The sequence below is a fragment of the Pezoporus flaviventris genome, unplaced genomic scaffold (genome assembly GCF_033815535.1).
Source record: "Pezoporus flaviventris isolate CSIRO_AGI_PZ_B2104156 unplaced genomic scaffold, CSIRO_AGI_Pfla_v1 ptg000031l, whole genome shotgun sequence".
Lineage (NCBI taxonomy): Eukaryota > Metazoa > Chordata > Aves > Psittaciformes > Psittacidae > Pezoporus > Pezoporus flaviventris.
In genome coordinates, this window is record NW_026892579.1 from 8,518,862 (window position 1) to 8,539,727 (window position 20,866).

At 41.3% G+C, this 20,866-nt stretch overlaps 1 protein-coding gene across 2 annotated transcripts in view; it reads left to right on the plus strand.

Annotated features, from left to right (window-relative positions):
* The first annotated feature begins 4,685 nt into the window (after nucleotides 1-4,685).
* The window catches only part of SEC63 (SEC63 homolog, protein translocation regulator), a 57,170-nt gene continuing 40,989 nt past the window's right edge, over nucleotides 4,686-20,866 (plus strand). Inside the window, exon 1 of one of the 2 annotated variants that reach the window (XM_061460198.1) lies at nucleotides 4,686-4,980. In XM_061460198.1, coding sequence (XP_061316182.1) covers nucleotides 4,857-4,980 — 124 coding nt within the window. In that variant the 5' untranslated portion in view covers nucleotides 4,686-4,856. Of the gene's footprint in view, nucleotides 4,981-19,168; nucleotides 19,197-20,866 lie in introns of those variants that run through there. The other variant, XM_061460199.1, reaches the window with a different exon arrangement.

Below are 20,866 nucleotides of genomic sequence, written 5' to 3' on the forward strand. Positions count from 1 at the left end.
TCTTTTCCAGAGCTACTTGAACATGGGAGTCCCCTGATGCCTGGTTAAGTGAACTGTCAGAGACTATTTATAAGGGGCTTTACCCATCTTAGTATACATGCTACCCTTATAGGAGAGATTGTGGAGGTTTTATGTGGAAAGTTACTAACATTTGCCAAGCTTACTACACAGGTAAAGGGAAAGCCCCGTTATGAATGGAGAGAAAACCTCTATTTTAACTTGTCATAACCATAGTCTAAATTACTACCAAAAATAACTGTTGGATATGTGATATGTACTCACTTCCTATGACACTCAGCTTCAAGCATTCCCGTTAGAGATCCTATACCAAGTAACTGCTTACCATCAAGACCACACTGATTCATAACAATGGGAGGTGGTAATCCCAAGAGCAAAGAGCAAATATCCCAGAAGTGTAAAACGTCAGGCTCGCCCTGCTTCAACTGAAGCTCCTATACAAAGGTGCTACTCTTGTGAGCAGCTTTAATGACTGTAACTAAACAATGAAAATAGGAATAGTGGGAATACTTGGGGACTTTTCCAATACACCTTGCCCTGTACCTGAGGGAAAAGTGTGGTTTTAGATATGTGGTAAGAGAGCTTGCAAAACATTATGAGGAGGTTGGTCAGAAACTTGTATGTTAGGAGCCATTACTCCTAATATTTTTGTGTTTCAAATTTGATTATGGAATCAGGATCATGGTTAGGGACATTTGTTTGTAGGAACAAACATAGTAATGCACTAACAGAAAGGCTGGCTGCATTCAACTCCTTCACTAGATGGTTGGGAGTGAGCAAATTAGAAAAGGCCTTGGTTAACACTGCCGTGACAAATCCTTGGCAATAATATCACTGATGCAATTAGGGCATTGCAAGAATAGGTGTCCTAACTCTCCAAAATTACACCGTGAAACAGAATGGCATATCAAAACAGATACTTTGTTATCTTCACAAGGGGGAGTATGTACAATTATTAACACCAGTTGTTGCATCTATGTTGACCAGACTGGAAGGATTTCCGCTGATGTGCAGAAGTTGTGGGAACAAGTAAAATTAATGCCTAAAGTGCAACTGGGCAACACTTCAGCTGATTCCAAGACGTAAGGTCTTGGCTCACCTCCTGGGTACCAGAGCTAGGAGTTGGGCAAAATGAATTATCAGTTATTTATTTTTCTAATGATCTTTACAATACTGTTTGTTTGCATTCAGTGTTGGAACATTTGCTGTAATCTGTTCACAACTTAGAGGCTACAAATATTCTGCCCATGTGATAACAAAAGGAGAACTATTGTAGAAAAAGTTAGTTGGAACTTATCACTAACAGATTTAACAATAATAGCTAGACAAAGCCTATAGATTATGTATAGGAACTATAACTACCCTATTACAACATCCTAAATAGCTAACTAAGGAACCAGCCAAAACTGCCCTAAGAGGGTGCAAAAAAAGATATACAACCACTGTATATTGTATAAGATGACCACTCAGCAACCACTTAGCAATGAAACAGTGAGCAAATTGAAGCAATAAAATCATGAAAACCCCAGACCCTAAAATTGGTGGGGAACTCAGATTGTAAAGGGATGTAAATGTCTAGGGGTTTCTTTGTTTAGAGTCCCTTTTTGGAGACACCCAGCTCAAGCTGTAGTGCTGTTAATAAAAAGCACTTTATAGAAGAATGTCTTTTCTGCTCCTTGATTCAGTGGACACTCAAGAGTCAAACTCTGCTATGGTGGCTGGCATGCTCTAATACTATCTGTCGGCCAGTCAGTGCCTCTGGAAATCCCTGCTCTCCAGACTTCACTGGCTGTGGGAAGGGAATCCGCTTCACAGAAGATCAGGAAGGTTGTGGTATATGGGCCACAAGTTCTCACATCTGCTGGTTTAGATATATCTGCTGGATTGTAAGTTCCATTTCACAATCATAAATGCTTTAATTCTGCTTGGAAACCACCTATCTCTTGCAGCTGAAATGTTCTAAATTTCACCATTCTTACCCACTAAACCAGGCTGTCATCTTTGATATTTTACGAGGTTTGTAAGAGCTTTTCTTCCAGAGATTGAGGGAAGCTCTCCTCCTGCCAGTAATTTGGGTCTCCAGCTTGTGTGGGTAGGAATTAAGGTAGTATCGAACTCAGCAGGCTGCATTTTTGTAACATTCCCTTCATAAAAACTGAAGGTGCACACTTGGTAGAGGCAGTCAGCAGCTGACACTCGCACATGAGATCAGAAACATCATCAGTGCATATGCAAGAAAGATGCTGTGACTGTGAAACCACAGTGCAAGTGACCACACATGTAATTCTGAGCAATGTGAACCTGGTGCAGGGTGCTGAAGGGAAGCCAGGCGGACCCTTCAGCAGATTGTGAGATGCTCGGGGAAGTCCCCACGGCTGCCATAACCCATGTGTGCATGGAGACCCTACCCATGAGGAAGGGTCCACTTCCACCGCTAGTAGTGTGACAGTGCTGTGATGTGAGAAAGGGCACTCCTGTGATTTGACACAGTGGGTCTTTCTAAGTACTTTGAGAGCATTTTGGGAAGATTGAATTCCTCTAGTTTAGAAATATTCAGCTATTGGGAAGTTCCCATAACATTATCTTTACCTCCAATAGACTCAGCTGCCCCTGGAATCCAAGCAGCTGGGGTTGTTTTTACCCAGGTGACCTTTCAGAGAGACCATGAGTGGAAAAAGCTTCTCCCTTTCCCCTGGGAAGCAAGGGATCACCATCACTGCTTATGCAGAATTATGTACATAAGTAACATCACCTGAATAAATCATCAGGGTGTATGCTAGAATGGTCTCTGCTCACTGCTATTCAGTTACTGCACATATCAGAGCCAGATGGCAGAAAATATTTTTCTCAGGTTCTCCTTTCCAGTGGCTCCCGGCTAATAGCTGGCTGGCAGGGGGTAGATATAAGAGCAGCCTCCTGGGATTCCCTCACTAGGTTCATTCAGGTGACTAACCCCCTCACACGTCAACATGGCAAAGGAGTGATGTTGCCAACAACTGATAGAAAATCCCTAGCTGGGCTCCAAATTGAGGACATTAAGAAGCAGTCTTACAATCTGCAACATGAGCGATACCCCCTTTCCTTCTGATCTGGTTTGTTATCAGCTGATCACATCGCTCAACGATTTTCTACAGGGTACTTACCCACACTGTCTCTTTTTTACTGTACAGAAGCTTTTCACTGCCTCACTGTGAAACATTAATGACCAGGAACCCAGAGGGAGGTGAGCTTCATGCATTCAGGTATCCTCCAAAACAGCTACTGCAAGAGTTGTCATCACTGCAGAGGGTGCACAATACTGAAAGGCAGTGAATATAGCAAAAGACATAGAAGAAAATATCTTAAACTTTGTCTGCAAGCCCTACAAGGACCTAACTGGGAACAATTACAAATAATAATAATGAAAAAAATATTTTAAAAGCATTTTAATTAATACAAAATCCTTTCCCTAAATTGCAGATTTCTTCCATCTGTGGCACCAGGACATTCGGTGTCCCTCCCTGATTGGGACATTATTACTTTTCTCTCCAATTCCAGCATCAGTCTTCTTTAAAGTTGAGACAGCACTTATTTTCACTAAGGTATGACCTACAATTCCATTGCATGTGATGCCGTCACCACCTCTGTCGCATTTTCCCATAGTCTGATCTTAGAAGTACTTGAACTGTGAGATATTTATGACATCACATTTATGAGTGGCTGTACATGGGACTGTGAAGCTGTAGAGATGGGCTTTTCTCCTGAATGGGTATGATCAGCAAGTTTTTTTGCTTCAAAGTGGTAACTTGCCATTAATGGTGTGATGCCAACACAGTATCTGCCTTTTGTTTTCACACCTTTAAGGTCACATCCTCTTGTAGAGTATGACCACTGCTGCAACTACATTCAAAATCAGACACATTTTAAATGCTTGCCCTCACATGGCAGATCAGGGTCTACCCTGAAAATCATGAGGACTTCGTGTATCTGAATTATTACTACAGCTAACGAATGGTCCTTTATTTACCCAATTATTACAAAATATCTTCAACAGCAGTTCTATTGGTTATTTACCCCGATTGCTGCTTCCCTTCCAAGTTCTTACACATCTTACGAATATTGTGCATTTTGGTCCTTTATTTACTTTCCTAATGTTGCTGCCCGACTTCTCCTCTCATCGTCTCCCTCTCTTCCCTAGCCCTGCTCCTGCAGCTCTCCCCAGTCCTGTCCCCTCGCTGCCCCATGCTCAGGGCAAACCACAGCCACTGCCGCCGAGCAGCCCAGCTTCACCCACACTCGGGATGAAACCAGCACCGCCCCAGCAGCACTCCCGCACATCACAGACGCCAGTCGCACCGCCTCTCAGGGCCCCAGCGGACACCTATTTCGCCCGCGGATGCGGACACGGAACACCAGGCGGCTGCCGGACCGCTACCTCAGGGGAGGGGCGCCATCTTGCGGACAGGCGGCGGTGTCACGGGGGCCAGGCGGGGATCAGGCACCCCCGTCTCCGCAGGCCAGCGATGGCGGCGACAGAACGCCCCTCGGAACGGCGACCAAACCGCGCAGCCCTCCCCGGGTGCCGCGCCCGGCGCGGCGGAAGGCGACAGGCGGGGCTTTCGGCGAGCCAATCAGCGGGCCGGGCGGGGCGCGTGTGGTGCCGGTGACGCCAGCACGGCTATGGTGGCTGCACAGTGACACGTCTCCTTCCTCGGCGGCGGCGCCCGGGAGGGGGCGGGGGAGCGCCCGTTCTCGCGGGATCCCGGAGCGGCTGTGCTCGCGCCCGGGACGGACGGACCGTGCCGTCGGCGGTGGACGGCAGCGGCGATCGGGGGCGAGCGGCACGGCGCTGAGCGGCCATGGCGGGGCAGCAGTTCCAGTACGACGACAGCGGCAACACGTTCTTCTACTTCCTCACGAGCTTCGTGGGGCTCATCGTCATCCCGGCCACCTACTACCTGTGGCCGCGGGACCAGCACGCCGGTGAGCGGCCCTCCACCGGGCCCAGCCTGCTCCTCCGCCCACCGCCGCGGGCATCCCCTCACTCGACCCCGTGCCTCCACGCCGCGGCAGAGCGGGCCCGTTCCGGACCGGACCGGGCCCGTAGCAGCGCCGCTCCGCCTCGCAGGGGGCGCCGATCCGGCCCTGCGGGGAGCCCGGTGGAGCGCGCACCGGGGGCCGCCGCTCTGGGGGCCGGTGGTCTGGCTGTGTACCTGCTACCAGCCGTTTAATGGTACCTGGGGGCAGGCGGGGAACGGCAGGGTCGGAGCCCGCCTCCCCGAAATGCGCGCTCCGTTCGCCTCCTCTGCTCCTGCAGAGTCATCGCTGCGCTGGGGTCCAAGGCTTTGTTTTGATTTTTTTTTTTTTTTGTGGTTTTTTTTTCCCCTTATCTTCCCGGGATTTTAGGGCGGATGACCTAAATTTTCATCGTGGACAAAGAACAAACTATTGAGTTTAAGCCAAAGAGGAAAAGTTAACCAGCCTCTGTTTCTATGTGCCGTAAGGTCATAGCGAGTGTCGAAATGGGGCTTTAATTTTCCCCACTGCAAGTCACTGTTAAATGTCCCGAAGTGCTAGATTTAGGTTCCGACCTTTGGGATGGTGTTTTGTGGCCCCAAGCAGTGTTTGAAAGTTTCTCTCAATGGTTGTAAATTTCATTTCCACAGTCATTTCCCTCTTTGTTTTTCCTGCATCCTTCTGTTCTTGGAAGAAGAAGGCATTTTGGTACATAGGCTCCACAGGAGCACATTTTTAACAGCCTTTTTGAGATGAAAAGGGCCATAGAAATAGTGTTTAAAGGCAGGATATTAACTGTTTGGTAGAATAGGGATGTTTGATGCTGATTCCCATCTCTGAAACTACAGACCTTTTAAAAACACTTGTGCTTTGCAATCTGAGAGTGATCCCTTTTGCTGTGTCTGGGGGCTATTCAGTGTTTTCTGTATGCCGTTTTAAATGGCTTGTGTGGTTCCGTTTAACTTAGTTTTATATGTAAAAGAAGTAACAATGAAATCTTATTCCTGTACCTTCTAGTATGGTGTAAATAGAAAGAACTGACAGAACAAATGCTATTTTGGTGCTAACTCATAGCTGTTTACAGTCCTGGTTGCTGCCAGGCATGCCTGTGGCTTCTGGCAGGACGCTGGCTAGAGAACCTCTTTGGAGGATTGATCTCTGCCCTCCTGATACTACCTGTTGTACAGCTGAGGAGTTAATTCTTTCTATTGGAAAGGATTCTCTGCCTTGTCTTTCCAAGTCCTGACTACTGCAAGAGGGAGGTGTTACTGTTGTTGAGGACATATTTTTCTTCTCTCTGATCCCACACTCTTTAAAAGCAACCCAAAGATTAAAATAACACTACTTCCCTAACCTTTCTCCAGAACTCAAGATTTGTGCTTTATTTTTGTTCTGGTGAGGGGATGAGAGGCAGTGGGGGAGAAAATTGCTCTTTTTCTTGAATCGTGTTTTACTTCTTCTGTACTTAGAGCTGCTTATTGGAGAAACTGATGTGACTTACTTGAGATGCTGTGCAGAATGGTATGGCTAGAAGTGACGCTCAGTGGTGTTAACTTTGGTTTCAAGGGGCTGAGAGAATCAGGGAAAGCCATAGAAAACCTATCAAGCTTGGAAACACTTTACTAGCCTTATATTTGATCTTCAGATACTGTTACAGAATGGCAGAAAATGACAGCCTAATTTTGGAATATGGCTATATGGCCAGCTTCCAAGTAGGCCTGCCATTAAACATTACTAATTTCCTCTAGTTAGCATTGTCAGGTATATGGAGGGCCTGCTGAATATTCTTCTGCAATTAGTGCTAGATTCTTACAAAGTTCTCTCAGACCATACTTTCTGAAATATAATGTAAATTTTATTACACTGTTGGTACAAAAATGAGTCAACTGAGTGAAAATCACCAGGCATGGCAATGAATGGAAATGAAAGAATGATCTCTGCCTCATTAATTGTCTTAATGGATTGTATAATGTGAGTACAGTCTAATTTTTAGCATAGGGTGTAATAGTGTGCCTACAGTCTCCTGCTTGAGTTCTGTTCTGCAGGCTGGTTTAAAATGGAGAGTTGAGGTGTTGTGCAGCTCACATTCAGGACTACTGGAGTGGTCTCTTGCTTTGCTGTGGTGTTCTAGTGTTTTGAGTGTATGGCTGTTGTGTGACTCGTTTCCAGCAAAATCATCTCAGTAGTTTTCTCAGTTTTGTATGTGTTCAAGCATACGTGTTCCAGCATTTGAACTGGATTTCAAGAATAAATTGAAACCTTGTGATGATGGAGAGTAGTGAATGTTTAGCCAAAACTTCTTGTTTTCAGAATAATTCACTAGCTAAAAGAAAAATAAAACCCCTAAATCAAAAACACATACATTGTTTCAGAAGCTAAGAGAAGATTTATGTGTGTTTTGAGAGGAGGTAATCCTCCAGCACTGCTAACTTCTGATTCCTGTCATGACTAGGGATATCTGGATGTTGATATTCTCATTTTGATTCTAATTTAGAGCCGGTTTTCCAACTAGTGGCACACAGTATTGGGCCAAACAAAGTAGGCTCTGTCAAGACCTTTGCTCCCTCCCTTCAGGACCAACTAACATTTTTGTCCTTGAGTTGTGTTTTGCCAAACCTGTGCTAGAGAGCCCAGTGTAGATCGCGATGCCTTTGTTGCCCTGAGTGGACTTGGTGAGGTCCAGGTGGACTAGCTAGCTGCTTAAGCTCCAGTTGCAGCAGAGCCTGCTGGGAGAGGACTGGATCAGGGCAAACTTTTGAAGGAAATCACAGTCCTGTCCACTTCAAAACCCTTTTGCAGTGTGAACCAGAGCACCTGAAAGACATTTCAAAGATGCCTCTTTTTTGGTAAAAAGTAGGTTGGAAGATGAGCTTCAGCCGCATTAGCTTTCAGCTGCTCTCACAAAACAGTCTGAAGCAAGCGCAAAACTCAGGAGGTCAAGCCTTTGGTGCACGCTGTTTCCTTCTACAACTGCATTGCCGTGGATTGCTGGTGCTTGATACAGTAAAGCACCAGCAGAGAAGGAATGAGAGTGTAAAACATTCACGACTTTCTTCAAGTGAGGTTTAGCACCAAAAATCTGGGAATTGCTGATGGTCCCTAACATTCTGGTATTTGTCCTGTAGTTTTGTAGTAAATGCCCATAGAATAAATGGAAGGAGGAAAAAACAATATTAAAAATCGGTGTTTGTGCCACCAGGAAGATTGGAAAGTAAGAATGTATCTATTCTGCTTTACTACTTTGAAAAACTTCAATGTGTTGCCTAGTGTCAGTGTTTTAGCAGGATAGTTTTTCGGCAAGCTATTAAGATTTTGCTCTTAGTAGTGTTTAAAATAAACTTGCAAAAGACCTTTTCAGTACTGTTGTCTTGAAGAACAGTATGACTTAACTCGATGCTTTTCTCAAGCCCTGTATAAAATTTGAGCTGCTTTTCTTTTCTGGGTGTCTAAACCTGCTTTCTCCAGGCATTCTGAGAGAGTCCATAACAAGTGTTGTTGGAGCCTGCAGTAAGGATCAATACTTATATTTGGGAGGGTTTTGCTGTGGTGTAGTAGTCTTCCTGTGAACTGTCCTATAACTTCATTACCTCAGCTTTGATAAACTAAACAAGCAGGTAATTGAGTTTGTAGAACAGATTTGTCCCAATGACTTTATCTCTTTGGTGTTCATTGTGGAACTAATAAGGTTCTTGTAAAAGTTAATTGTTCAGCTTTGTGTCTTAGGCTACAATTTCATCACTGCTTCAAGGTAACAGTGCTCTAAGAGAGTTAAGTCCTGTATTTTTTTTCCCCCTCCCTTGTGCCAATTAGAGCACCTGGGCAGCGTGGGGCGACCATAAGGAACTAAGTTGAGCCAAAAACCTAATTTTTGGCTTCTTTTTTTTAAATTTTTTTTTATTTTAATGTTTTTTATTTCTGGGTAAGTCTCACTTTGTGGATGTGTGGGATGGTGCAGGATGAGCTGGGAAGGCAAGAAGGCTGATTCAGTAGAGGTGATGGTGAAGCTGCTACATTGTTTATCCTTTTGACTTGTATCTTTAGAACATATATGTGTCTATCTGTGGTTTGTTTTTGGTTTGTTTTTTTAAGAAAAAAGGCAAACAGGACCCTATTTCACACTTCTTGTGGATAACCTATGTTTTGGGTAAATATTGGTATAACTTTAGCAAAATTACTGCTAGGATTGCTATTGCAAGGACTGTTCTTGGTGTGGAACAAAAATGTATGGTTGCTAGTGAGTTAACTCTGGTACAGATTGAACCTAACTTAAAGTATTTTCTGCAGTGGGAATTTTTAAGTTGTTTTCAAAAAGCTAATTGCAAGAGTTGAAGAAAATACTTTTTTTTTTTTTTTTCTCAGCAGCTAGGGATGGATAAGTGCCCATTAATGTATTTTCATGTTGTTGGGCTTGCTTTGAACCAGTTTCATAGTAGGCTTGTGTGGATTAAACACCAGCATCTGGAAAGAAAATGGAGAGCAAGAAGTAAATGAATTTAGTTGGATAATGTGTCAGTTGTTGCCCAGTGCTGATGTGTTTGCTCAACTCTGTGTACTTTTTGACTTATATCTGTGCTGCTGAGTTGAGACATGGAATTATAAAGCAGTGCTGAAACAGGTGGTCACAGATTGTGATGTACTTCATAGCTAAGTACATGTATCTGAAAGCTTGTCCAATTTTTTAATTCAGTTTTTGAATTTGAGGTCTACATTAGTAAATTAGCCTCTTCTAGGGCACTGGGTATTCATAATGTGTTACAAACCTGATGAAAGGAATAAAGGTTTCTGTCCTGAGTCTTTTGACTTGAACAAAACAAGATGTTGAAAACAGTGCAAAAACTCCAAAGAATAATAGCTGGGAATGCTGGGATAATGAAAGTTTTCTCTTTCAGTCTCTTTTCTGAGAGAATAGAGGCTGTAGGAGCTGTTATGCTTGGAACATAGATCTTCTTTCTTGAATTTTAAGAACAGAACAATCTACTCTAGGAATAAAAAAAAAAGGCATTAAGGCATTGGGGTGGAATAGATAAAGGCTGTACAGTTTACTTTCATTGTGATAGAAATACATATAATATGTGTTTTTCTTTTTTTGTTGGTTCCCACACCCCAGCAATATGTTGTCCTCACTCACTAACCTTTTTTTCCGTGCATCCTTCCCTCTTAAATGTCTCTGAGATATAGCTAAAGCTTTCTTTAAGAAACACTTAACAAAATCTGGTTAAAGGAGCCTATTCCCTGCTAATCTTTAAAGATGCCATGCCTCTAGAGGTAGCTTAGGCAGTTTGAGAACCCCTGTACTAGCCCACCGTTTTTGCAGTGGGGCTAGGCAAAGTACAGCTCACTTGAAATATAGTTTCCTAGATGACTCTTAAAATGGAGAATAGACTATAATGGTGATAATACTATTTTGTTATTTTTTTTTACTGTATTTGAAACAGGTTTTTTGCATACTGCTGTCGATGAGTAGTCCTTGGCACCTATGTTCAAAACCTTGAATAGAAGTCATGAGAAGGTCCTTCTGTTTATCTGCCCACTATATTGAATATCCCTGTGTAGTAAATATGAAGGTTTCTCTAATTTTTTGTTGCATTTTTTCATCTGTAGATCTTGAGGCAGTCTTCAGACATCTGTATTAATCCCCTACTTAAAGATGGAAGAAGAGGAATTGAGGCTATAAAGTTTATTTGGCTCTTTAAGGGTAAACAGTGAGTCTGCAACTTGGATGTGGCTCAAGGTGGTATACAGTATGCAGGCAGCATTTTTTCTGTTTTATCTGTAATGGAGTAATGAGCATTTGTAACATGGAGCAGCTGGGGGAGAGGAAGGGCATCTTGGTGCTACTGTTCCCACTATGGGGTAAGATTCTTCTGTGCTGCTTCTAATCCTCTGGTGAGATAAGATTGGCTGGAGTGGGTTAACTGTGACCCCTGTCCTTGCTCATAGCTCATTAAAATCTTATTAACCTTCCCTCAAAGTATTTCATAGCATTTTGGTATTTGGTAGAACAGGATAAAAGTGCAGGATACTGGTAAAGAACAGGATAAAAACACAGGATGCCATGCTCATTGCTAATGTTAATGGATGAGCATGGGTGTGAAAACCTGGTATCTGTGAATATAAGCATTTTGTGCCTGTATGTGTATGTACTTGTCCTTTCCTTTTTATATAACCTTTTGAGTATTGTGTCAGGAAGTGAGAGCAGGGAGAGTCAGTGAAACTCAGTTGTGCATTTAAGAACTGTTATGACATAAATTTATATTTTTTTTAAGGCATTGAAGGTACTGTGGTTAACTTAAACCATTTCAAATTCAGAAAAATACAGCTTTATTAGGTGACTGTTAAAAAGGAGAATGGAATATAATGGTGAAACTTAATATTATTTTATTTTTTTTTATTATGTTGCTATTTTGAGGCAGTAGGGTTTTTTTGCTGAAACATTTGAAGAAAGGGCAAACATCGTGAGATGTCATTAGTAATGCCTAGCAATTATCTCTAAAAATACTTCTCAAAACAAAGCATTTGGACAGAGTAATCTAAATTGCTGTGTTATTCGGAAAAAAAGGCATGTCTTTTCATGGGCTATTATTTAAGTATTGTAATCTTACTGTAAGCATTGTAGCCTCCTAGCAGTAAAATTAAATTAATAACCCTTTATTAAAGATTAAGCAGCTTCAGGACTGTCCTGAACTGATAATGATCAAGCTATTACAAGAACTTTATCTCTCATTACATGTACATGAACATAAAGCTGTTTCTATTTATTTTTATATTCAATCTTTGTTATGGAGGCTTATGAAAACAGTATTCTAAAAGTTTTATTATATATCTGGTTGTTAATTTTCTACTTGCTACAAAAATATCTTGATTAGTCAAGTAGATGACACTGAACTACGTGCTACATATTAGGGAATTCAAGTTAGTGCTATTTAACCTCATATATTCAAGGGTGAAGTGTGATGGTTCTGTTACAGTTTCGTGAGCAGCTAAACCATTCTTGCAGGAGGAGTAGGAATTTTGAGAGAGGAGCAAGGTAAACGATGAGAAATGGGATCAACAGTGATTCCAGGGTGAGGATTTTGGTCTCATTCACTCTCCACTCAACCCTCCTTTCAAATGCATGCCTGTTAAGAAGGGTGCAGATCTGCAGTAATTTCAACAAGTCTAGGGTGGGGCTGCTGTTTCATCCTTTCACCCTGCAGTGCTGCCTTCTCCCAGTAAGGGATTTGTAGTTTTTTTCCCCAGTTGTTAGCCAGGACCTGATACACATGCCTCCATTTCATGGTCTGGGAGGTCATGCTGGCTGGCTGGACCATATCAAGAATAGGGACAAGCTCAAAATAGGTACTTCATTTATTTCATGAGCAAAAAGATTTGTGTCTGCGCCAGGTTTTAAGTGTACAATTGAGAAGACTGAAGAGGTGTTTTCATATTTTCACTATATTTCCCTTGTACAGAAAATTGCATGCAAGCATTCTAGTATTCTAAATATAAGTATCTGCTGGAGGTAATGCATTTTTGGATTCAGAAGGTGCATTTATGTTAGTTGGCTGGTTAAACCATTTGAAACTAAGACAGTTGCTAGAATTGTGACTTCTACAAAGGCTTACCAAGAAAGTTTCAAATATTTCTATTTATTTATTTAGAAACAAAAGAGTTGGTATACTGGGTCAGGTCAGATATTGTCTTTACGTAGTATTATAAAATTGTCTGCCATAAGGAGCAAACAACTAGACAAGCATAAATGGTGCTTCATTTGCATTGGAAACCTTCTCTGTTTCCAGTGGTTTTCAGTTCACTGACTCTCTTAGCATGGCATCTATACCATCCTGTGGCCAGGATTTCACCAGCTCTGCTGCCTAGACTGCAAATAATAATTTTTGTTTTGCATCTGCTTCTGATTTTATGTGACAACCTTTATTTGCTCTACTGGAGGAGGCAATAAACATTCAATCCTGTCTGTCACATAAGTTTTTTTACGGCCTTCTGTTACCTCTTCTTGCACTTTTCTCCCTCCTGGATGAAAGATTTGTAGCTTGTATTTTGGGCATAAATCTTCTCGTACAGTCTGTGGTCCTTGTTCACCTTAATTGCTTGTTTTCTAGTTGCCTCTCTTTGAGAGGTGGGGACTAGGACTTTGCATCATGCTCAAGGTTGTACATACCTCAAGCTAACATATTTCACAGGAATGCTCTAACCATCTGCTTTGCTTTTTATAACTAATAATCATTCAGCCAAGGTTTTTATAAAGCAGTTTCTCACAATACCCAAGATTGCATTCCTGAGAGGTAATGGTCAACACCAGGCTCATCCTTATATACATAAAATTAGGATAGTCCCCATTACTCTTTACGTTTTCATACCCTGAATTCCGTGTGCCATTCTGTAGTCTAGTCCACTTGCTTAATCTTTACAATTTTTCAGAATACTCTTGCCCTTGTTACCCAGAAGAAGTTAATATTATGCAGAAGCTTTATTTCACAGTTTACCCCCTTACCTAAGTTACTAATTAGTGAAATGTGAGTATCATAGTTCCAACGCAGATTCCTGCAGGACTCCTGGTAATTTCCTTCTACTGTGAGAATTGGTCATTCACTCTGTCTTCTAGTCACATATTTATTTTTGCAACAGTTAGATGATTGTCCTGAAAGACTTTTAAGAGGAACTTTTCAGAACCTTTTGGAACCCATATACTGAGCACCTCCTCTTCTCCTATTTACTTACTTTAAAGGACTTCTTTACAAAAGCCCCACTAATAAATGGATGCATGGTACTTATCCTGGTGTCCACTAATTCTGTTCTTTATTATAGCTTTTTCAAGGTTTGCATCAGAACAATGTTGAATACAGGCATTTTTAGTGACTTGTAGTATCCGAGGTGACTTTTGTCTGCATTTGATTTGGATTGAATGTGTTCTGGTATCCTCACCACATCAAATTGATAAAATAAAGCTACTGACTAAGGATGTATTAAGTCTTGGAGCCCAGCATTGTTGATTTAATCTAAAATTGCTAATCTTGACTCATATGGTTGTCATTGCTTATTAAAATGCCCAGTTTTCTGATTCCTCTCAGGTTCCATTGAAGTTCTGCTGATGTACCTGTAGGTCCAGCCCTAGTATAGATTTCATAATTTAGATGGTGTAACTTACAAGAGTCACGCTGATGGTTTTGTCATATAAATGAGATTGTATACTAATAGGAAGGAGGCAGCTTGGAAATGGCTTGATTAGGCGTAATGTGATGTGGAACTGGGCCCTGAGACCAGCGAGGCTGATTGTAAACAGAAAGTCCAAGTAAGTAAATCTGAAAAGAAGTTAACTTTCAAGATGTTGAATCATCTTACGTTACTGTTTATTAAAGCTGTTGGTAACAAATACTGTCTTTTGGTCAGCAAATACATGTGGAACTGTGTGTGAATGAGAAGTTAGGTTGCTTTTTGTCCTTTTTACACTTAATCTACTTGCTGTAAAACATGCTGTAGGAATGAAGAGGTCTTGCTGTCTTTCACAGGATTTCCTGTGATTTATGAACTGCTTGGAGTTTTAATAGTTAATAACGTATTACTCAAAATAGGTGATATTTTTTATTTATGAATACTTACTAGACAGAAAAATATCTCTTTGAAAACAGTTAGGATCTGAGTATTCAGCTTTAACCATTTTAGTGAGAGGCAAACTTAGATACGACCTCTTTATAGATGGACTTTGGGGAATGAAGACAATTCTTACAGTAAATAATAGACAATTAAATTGGAAAGCATCTATTCAGATCATGTAAGTCTTCACTTACATTGTCAGTTCAAAGTTCTGAAACATGCTTTCCAGTTTAAATACTAGTGTTAAATACTAGTGGTCATTTGAAAGCTCTTGTATTTCAGTAACTGCATTTTAGACTTTAAAATTAATTTAATTTGCTTTATGCCTCATAATTTGGGGGTTTACACTAGAAGTCAATCCTATTACAATGTTTGAAGTTATTTTGCACTTTGGAGAAGCTGCTGACTTTGAATCCTGCTTCTTAGTTGCTGAGGAAGATGGGTTACTGCTTTAAAATGTCATTAAAAGTGTTTGTCAGTGGCTTCTTTTGAAAGTAAGAGGGTTTTTCCCTGCCTGCAGTAGGTTAGCATTTTCGTACTTTTGTTCCTGACCTGTTATTCTAGGAATGGTTCTGTGATTAAAAAATTAATTTGGTCAGAGAGCCCCAGTTCAAGACATCAGTAAATAAATTGTCCATACCATTGTTTAATTTCTGTGATTGCTGAAGTAGGAAAAGATCCCAAGACTTCAGCTTTTGCGTAAGTACGTGTATACATTTTGTGTATGTATGCATATACGCAGCTGTTGAAAGGAAACAGGAACCTATTTAGTGCACAGTTTAGAGCATTTAAACTGTAGAGCTCCGAATAAAACCCAGCAAAATCAGGAACTCTCAAAGAGCAGTGTTGCAGCGAGCCTGTTACCCTCAGTTTTAACAGAGTAGGTTTAATACTTGGAGCTGCAGTACCCTTGAGTCATAATGTTTACTCATGATTTGCATGCTGTGTTACTTGCATCTCTTAATGCATTCCACAAGTACAAGTTTCCAGGACAGGGAGAGAGGATGACACGCTGCAAGTAAGTTTTATGAAAGATTTGTCTTCAAAGTGATCTTGGTGTTTCCTGGGCTGCAGAACTCCAGCCTGTGTTCCTTGCTGAAAGAAGTCCTTTTCAAACCAAGCAGCATTTTCCTTTGGGGGAATTGTCCACATCTGATGGGCAGAATGTTTGAAATGTACCTTATGTTTCTTTTTCTGACACGAGTCCGCTGGAGCTGTATTTTAGTCTTGCTGCCTTTGCTTTTCTTAGTAGCCTGAAGGTGGAAAGGATACAGGAGGCTAGGCTGCACTTCTTTTCTACTATTTGAGATACAATGATGGAAAACTGGTGCTTTCCATTTATTCTGGATATTTTTTTTTTATTCATTTAGTTTTTGTTTGCCCTAATCGTTTACTGTACAATCCCTAATACTCTATATGTTTTAGAAACAAGAACTGATTGTAAGACAGGTAGTCTTACTTTGTGGTATTTTTTCCTAAAACTGACCTGTTTGTTGTAGCTGAAACAAGATTCTGGTGATTAAAGCTTTTCTATATAAGTCCAGGTGTACCTTTTTTCCATTCCCTTTCTTCCAGAGTTGCCTGTCTCCAACAAATGTGTAATCTTGTATTTTAACTCACAAGGATGTAAAAAAAAAAAAAAAAAAAAAAAAGATTCTCCCTTAAGTTTTCTTTTGGAGTACTTGTCAGAGCCTCTAGAACCTGAAACAAAAGGTTAGGCCTAGATAGAGATCATTTGTCAAGCATTCCTAAAGATAAAAATCCTTCTGTTTCTTCAGAAACAAATATATAAGATTTCTCAAGCACTTCTGATAGTAGGACACTGAAGACCACTTCTCCTTCACTGTCAGGAAGGAGTATGCAGAAGTAATTTCTGAAGTTATGGCTGGGTGAGGTTACCTTACATGGCTTAATAAAAATGAAATAAACCTCATGCAGTGCTGTTGTATTTGTTTGTGTTATGGTGTTCGCCCCAAAGTGATTTGTGTCCTAGATTTATCTTCTGATGAAACGGCATAGCCCAGCTGTCTGGTGCTATTGTCACTGCTCATAGAAGTGGTCCATTCTTTTTGTGGTATTGTATTTAACGTGTTTTGTGAAGTCATGCCAGCATGTGTGTCACAGATTCTTCTGCTAACAGAAGTGCTTGTGTTCTGAGCTGCTTGCCATTGCCTGTCCTTTGTGTTCCTCATGTGCTGGTTGAAGTTTGTATGCTGAAATGCAGTAAAACAGTACTGAGTTGCTGCAGTTTGTAAAGGGCTTGGTTTCTGAAGACAGTATTTGTATGAGAAGCCAAAGACTTCTTATGATGGGCTGGCAGGGGGGAAGGGCAGTGTCTGCCAGTAAGTAAGGTATGGGTGAACATCCAAACTGAAGTCAGGCATGGTTGAGTTGCAGGACACAGGTTGTATGTAGTCTATGGAAATGGCCAATCCAACCTGTCATCAGCTTCCTTCTATGTTTGTCCTGTGTTCCTCACCTGTCATGTGACAGGTGAATGAATGTTGAGATGTTGAGACAGAGATGAGAAATTTTTTTTGCCCTGTTAGGGTGATCAAGCACTAGAACAGATTTCTTGAAGAGACTCTGTTGTCTCTGCCGTTGAAGGCGTTTGAAGGCCTGCAGGCAGAGCTGAGCAGCCTGCTTTGTTGACCCTTCTCTGAGCAGCCAGGTTGGATTAGATGATATTCAGAGGTCTCTTCCAGTCTCAGATGTTCAGCTGTTCTGTGATACCCAAGAAAAAGCAGACACCTCTGGCTTATTCATCCTAAAATTGCTCTCTCTAAAGAACTGGATATTGAGGAGGGGTATGTAAGTTCTAGCAAAGAGGAGTCGTTGACTTAAGGATTCTCTACTGATACCTTTCTTCCAGAAAGTTGCTTTAGTCACTAAATGGGGGGGGGGGGGGGGGGGGGGGGGATCAAAAATTGTCTTCCTTCCTACCCCCTTTTATAATAATTGCTCTGAGTTTGTCATCCAGATGTTGCATACCTCTTTGGATTCAATATGAAGTTGACTGTATCTCAAACGTACAGGTCAGTGATATGTATTCATTCTCTAGCTAAGTAGGTAGCCAAACAGACAGCTACCTTTAAGGAAGCAGAAGTCTAAAATACCTGTTAATTACTTTATTTTCATCCAGAAGTGGTAAGCAGATTAGTGTAAAGATTAACTTTTTCCGCATTTAGTTATTAATAGCTTAGCTGTGTTAGGGTGTCAGTATAATTTTCATTTGTCTAAAAGCTTTAAACAGTGTTGCATTAAAATATCTACCAGTACCACTGAAGGACCTCACTAGCTCTTTCTGAATAACTGAAAGAGATGGCGCTCCGGTTTTCTTTTGTGTCAGTAATTGTTTTCTTTCTTGAGAACTTGAAGTGTGTGTTAAGATGTAATTTTGACTGGATATTCACATACATTAGTTAAGGCAGTATGATAGGCACTTGTGAGAACCCTCTGAAAGTAAGAGAGCTGTATTGATGAAAAACTGCTGTGAATCTTGAGAATTTTGGATACATCTGGGACAGTCGTGGGGGAAATGAAAGTAGCATGGGATGCTTCTCCAGATTATTTAGAGAAATGAACTAGCAGTCTACAACCTCATCTGAGAGGGGTGTTTTAACAGTACTTTGATGCATGGATTATTGTTGGTGAGATGGATTCAAAACCCACAGTGCATTACGCCTTTGCTTTTCAAGGCTGTTTAATACCTATTTTTAAAACTGTAGGGGAGATTCACTATTATTAAGGGTTTTACCCATGAAATGAGAAGTAATTTTGACTAGAGGAAATGCATCACCCCTAGCTTTGAATCCCTGTAATCTCATATCAAAGGATGGTTTCTGAAGTGCTCTTATGTTGTAAGCTGTGATCTGGAGTGAGGAGAAGCAGGGAACTCTTACCTGCTTTTCAGACTCTGAACCTCTTTCCCTGACAGAGGAAGGATTCCGCAGCTAAAATTCAAAGAATGTTCAATTCTTGTTTCGATGCAAAGCTTTACCCTGAGCAACATGTAATGTATTTGTTCCTCTGTGCTTGGGGTATGCAGGATATTGAAGGGACAGTGTGCCAGTTCAGTGGCATGGCATATCCCTTTGTGTGAAAGGAAACTCCTTGGGAGAGGAAGGCAAATTAAAAAGGGAACCGATTTATCCACAGCTTGCTCATTAGGAATACATTGCTGCTTTTGTTAAGCACAGTAATTTTCTGGTATTCTGGCTCTTGCTAGCTTTTTTTTTTCTTCCTGCAACCAACTTCTTCCTAAAGAGATCAGTATTTTTTTTTTTTTGATGCAATCACATACATTGTCTGTAAATAAACAGGAAGCCTGTTTTTCCTGGATACAGCAAGAATATAGCTTTCTTATTCAGGGTGATGTTTTGCCAATGGCTTTCTGCCTGAGATGGGAGAGACGTTGTCTGTACTCCTCCTTCTTTGTCCTGAGTTGCTGCCTGTTTTTGAATTCCACAAGTTCATATGTGTTAATGATGACGTGTGACAAAGGAAATGTCTCAGGATAGCACCAAATAATTTGAATAGTCTGGACTTTAGCCTTTTGGGAAGGATTTAATTCTCTTTTATGTTCCAGACAGGTAACTATGAACATTCATTCATCCTTTTAGTGCCCTCTTTCCTTTTGGGGTTGTTAATCAAATGAGACCATTGCCATCCAAAGATTGTAAAGAAATTAATGATGGGCTTTTGTTTTGATGTGGTTTAATCAACTGTAATTAGATTTGATCCAGAGTTGTTTAGATACATGTGCGAAAAATATGATGGCTGCATAGCATCATGTCTTATTTCTGTATTTTTTTCTGAGGTTTCCCTGTGCAGTATAGCTGTTCCAGGACATCATTGAAAGGGACTCTAGCTGACTTAGGTGTGTGCTGTTTACCTCTCCAGAGGACTTAGTTTTCACTCTCACCACTTGCCTCATTTATATATTCTTTTTTTTTTTTCAATTTTTCTTTTTTTCCTCCTTGGTGCTGTTGTCACACTGGCCACAAAATGTGACTCCTGCAGCTGTTACAGGAAGGCTGTTCCAAAACATCAGTTCTCTGGTTATTATAAACCACCTTTAGTGGTCAGTTTTAGTTTGACTTTATGCCAACTCTTTAGTTTACCTTGCACAACTATTTTTCTTTTCTCTACGGTGCTTTCCCCTAAGGGCCTTTTGGAAGCTTTTTGGTACAATAAGGTAAAGAGTGTTGGCTATTCTTGCAGGGAGGAAGCAGAAAAGGGAAGAGAGAGGGTCATCTGGTACTTGTGGGGCTGAACAGCAGGCAGGTTTGAGAAGTGGGGCATTTTGTCACAGGGTGACACAGACTTTTAAAAACAAGGCACAGCAGCTTGTTAAAAACATTCTAGCAGGAACAGTAAAAGGAGTCATCTTGTTATACTTTGTTTCATAGGATTAAGTAAACAAAATTCTCTTAGTCACCTTCTGTTTCTCCAAGAGCACTGTGTTAATGATTTCCACATTACTTTCAGGCATTTCCGCAGGTAGCGTAGTCAGTTAAGACTGGTACCGAACAGTACTGCCCCTTGGTTGTGCTGGACAAGCAGAAATGTCTGTGGGGCTGTGATAGGGATTGAATCATGTAGGTGATCTGGGTCAGTGTGGTTGAACCTGGCTTCATCTTGCTTCAGCACCACACGACTGAATTTATTGACAGTATTTGAAATGAGCAATTTATGGTTAACATAAACATGTTTGACAGGCTAAGAAAGTTGGGGCTGTTCAGCCTGGAGAGAAGGCTACGTGGAGACCTCATAGCATCCTTCCAGTATCTGAAGGGGACCTACAAAGATGCCAGAGAGGAACTTTTCATCAGGGACTGTAGCGATAGGACAAGGGGTAATGGGTTTAAACTTAAACAGGGGAGATTTAGGTTAGATACAAGGAAGAAATTCTTTACTGAGAGTGGTGAGGCACTGGAACAGGCTGCCCAAGGAAGCTGTGGCTGCCCCATCCCTGGTAGTGTTCAAGGCCAGGCTCAGTGGGGCTTGAGCAATGTGGTCTAGTGTTGAGGTATCTCTGTCCATGATGGGGGCTTGGAACTAGATGATCCTAAGGTCCCTTCCGAACCAAATAATTTTATGGTTCTACATGTGTCCTCTATGAGGCTTGTGATGCCTGGTTTGTTCAAGTATCATTGATGCCTTTTAGGTAAAAGCATCGCACTATGGCTCATAGTTGTTTAGTGATCAATTAAACCCCCCAGAATATTTTCTTCCCCATTTCTGTAGCAGGGCTTTTTAG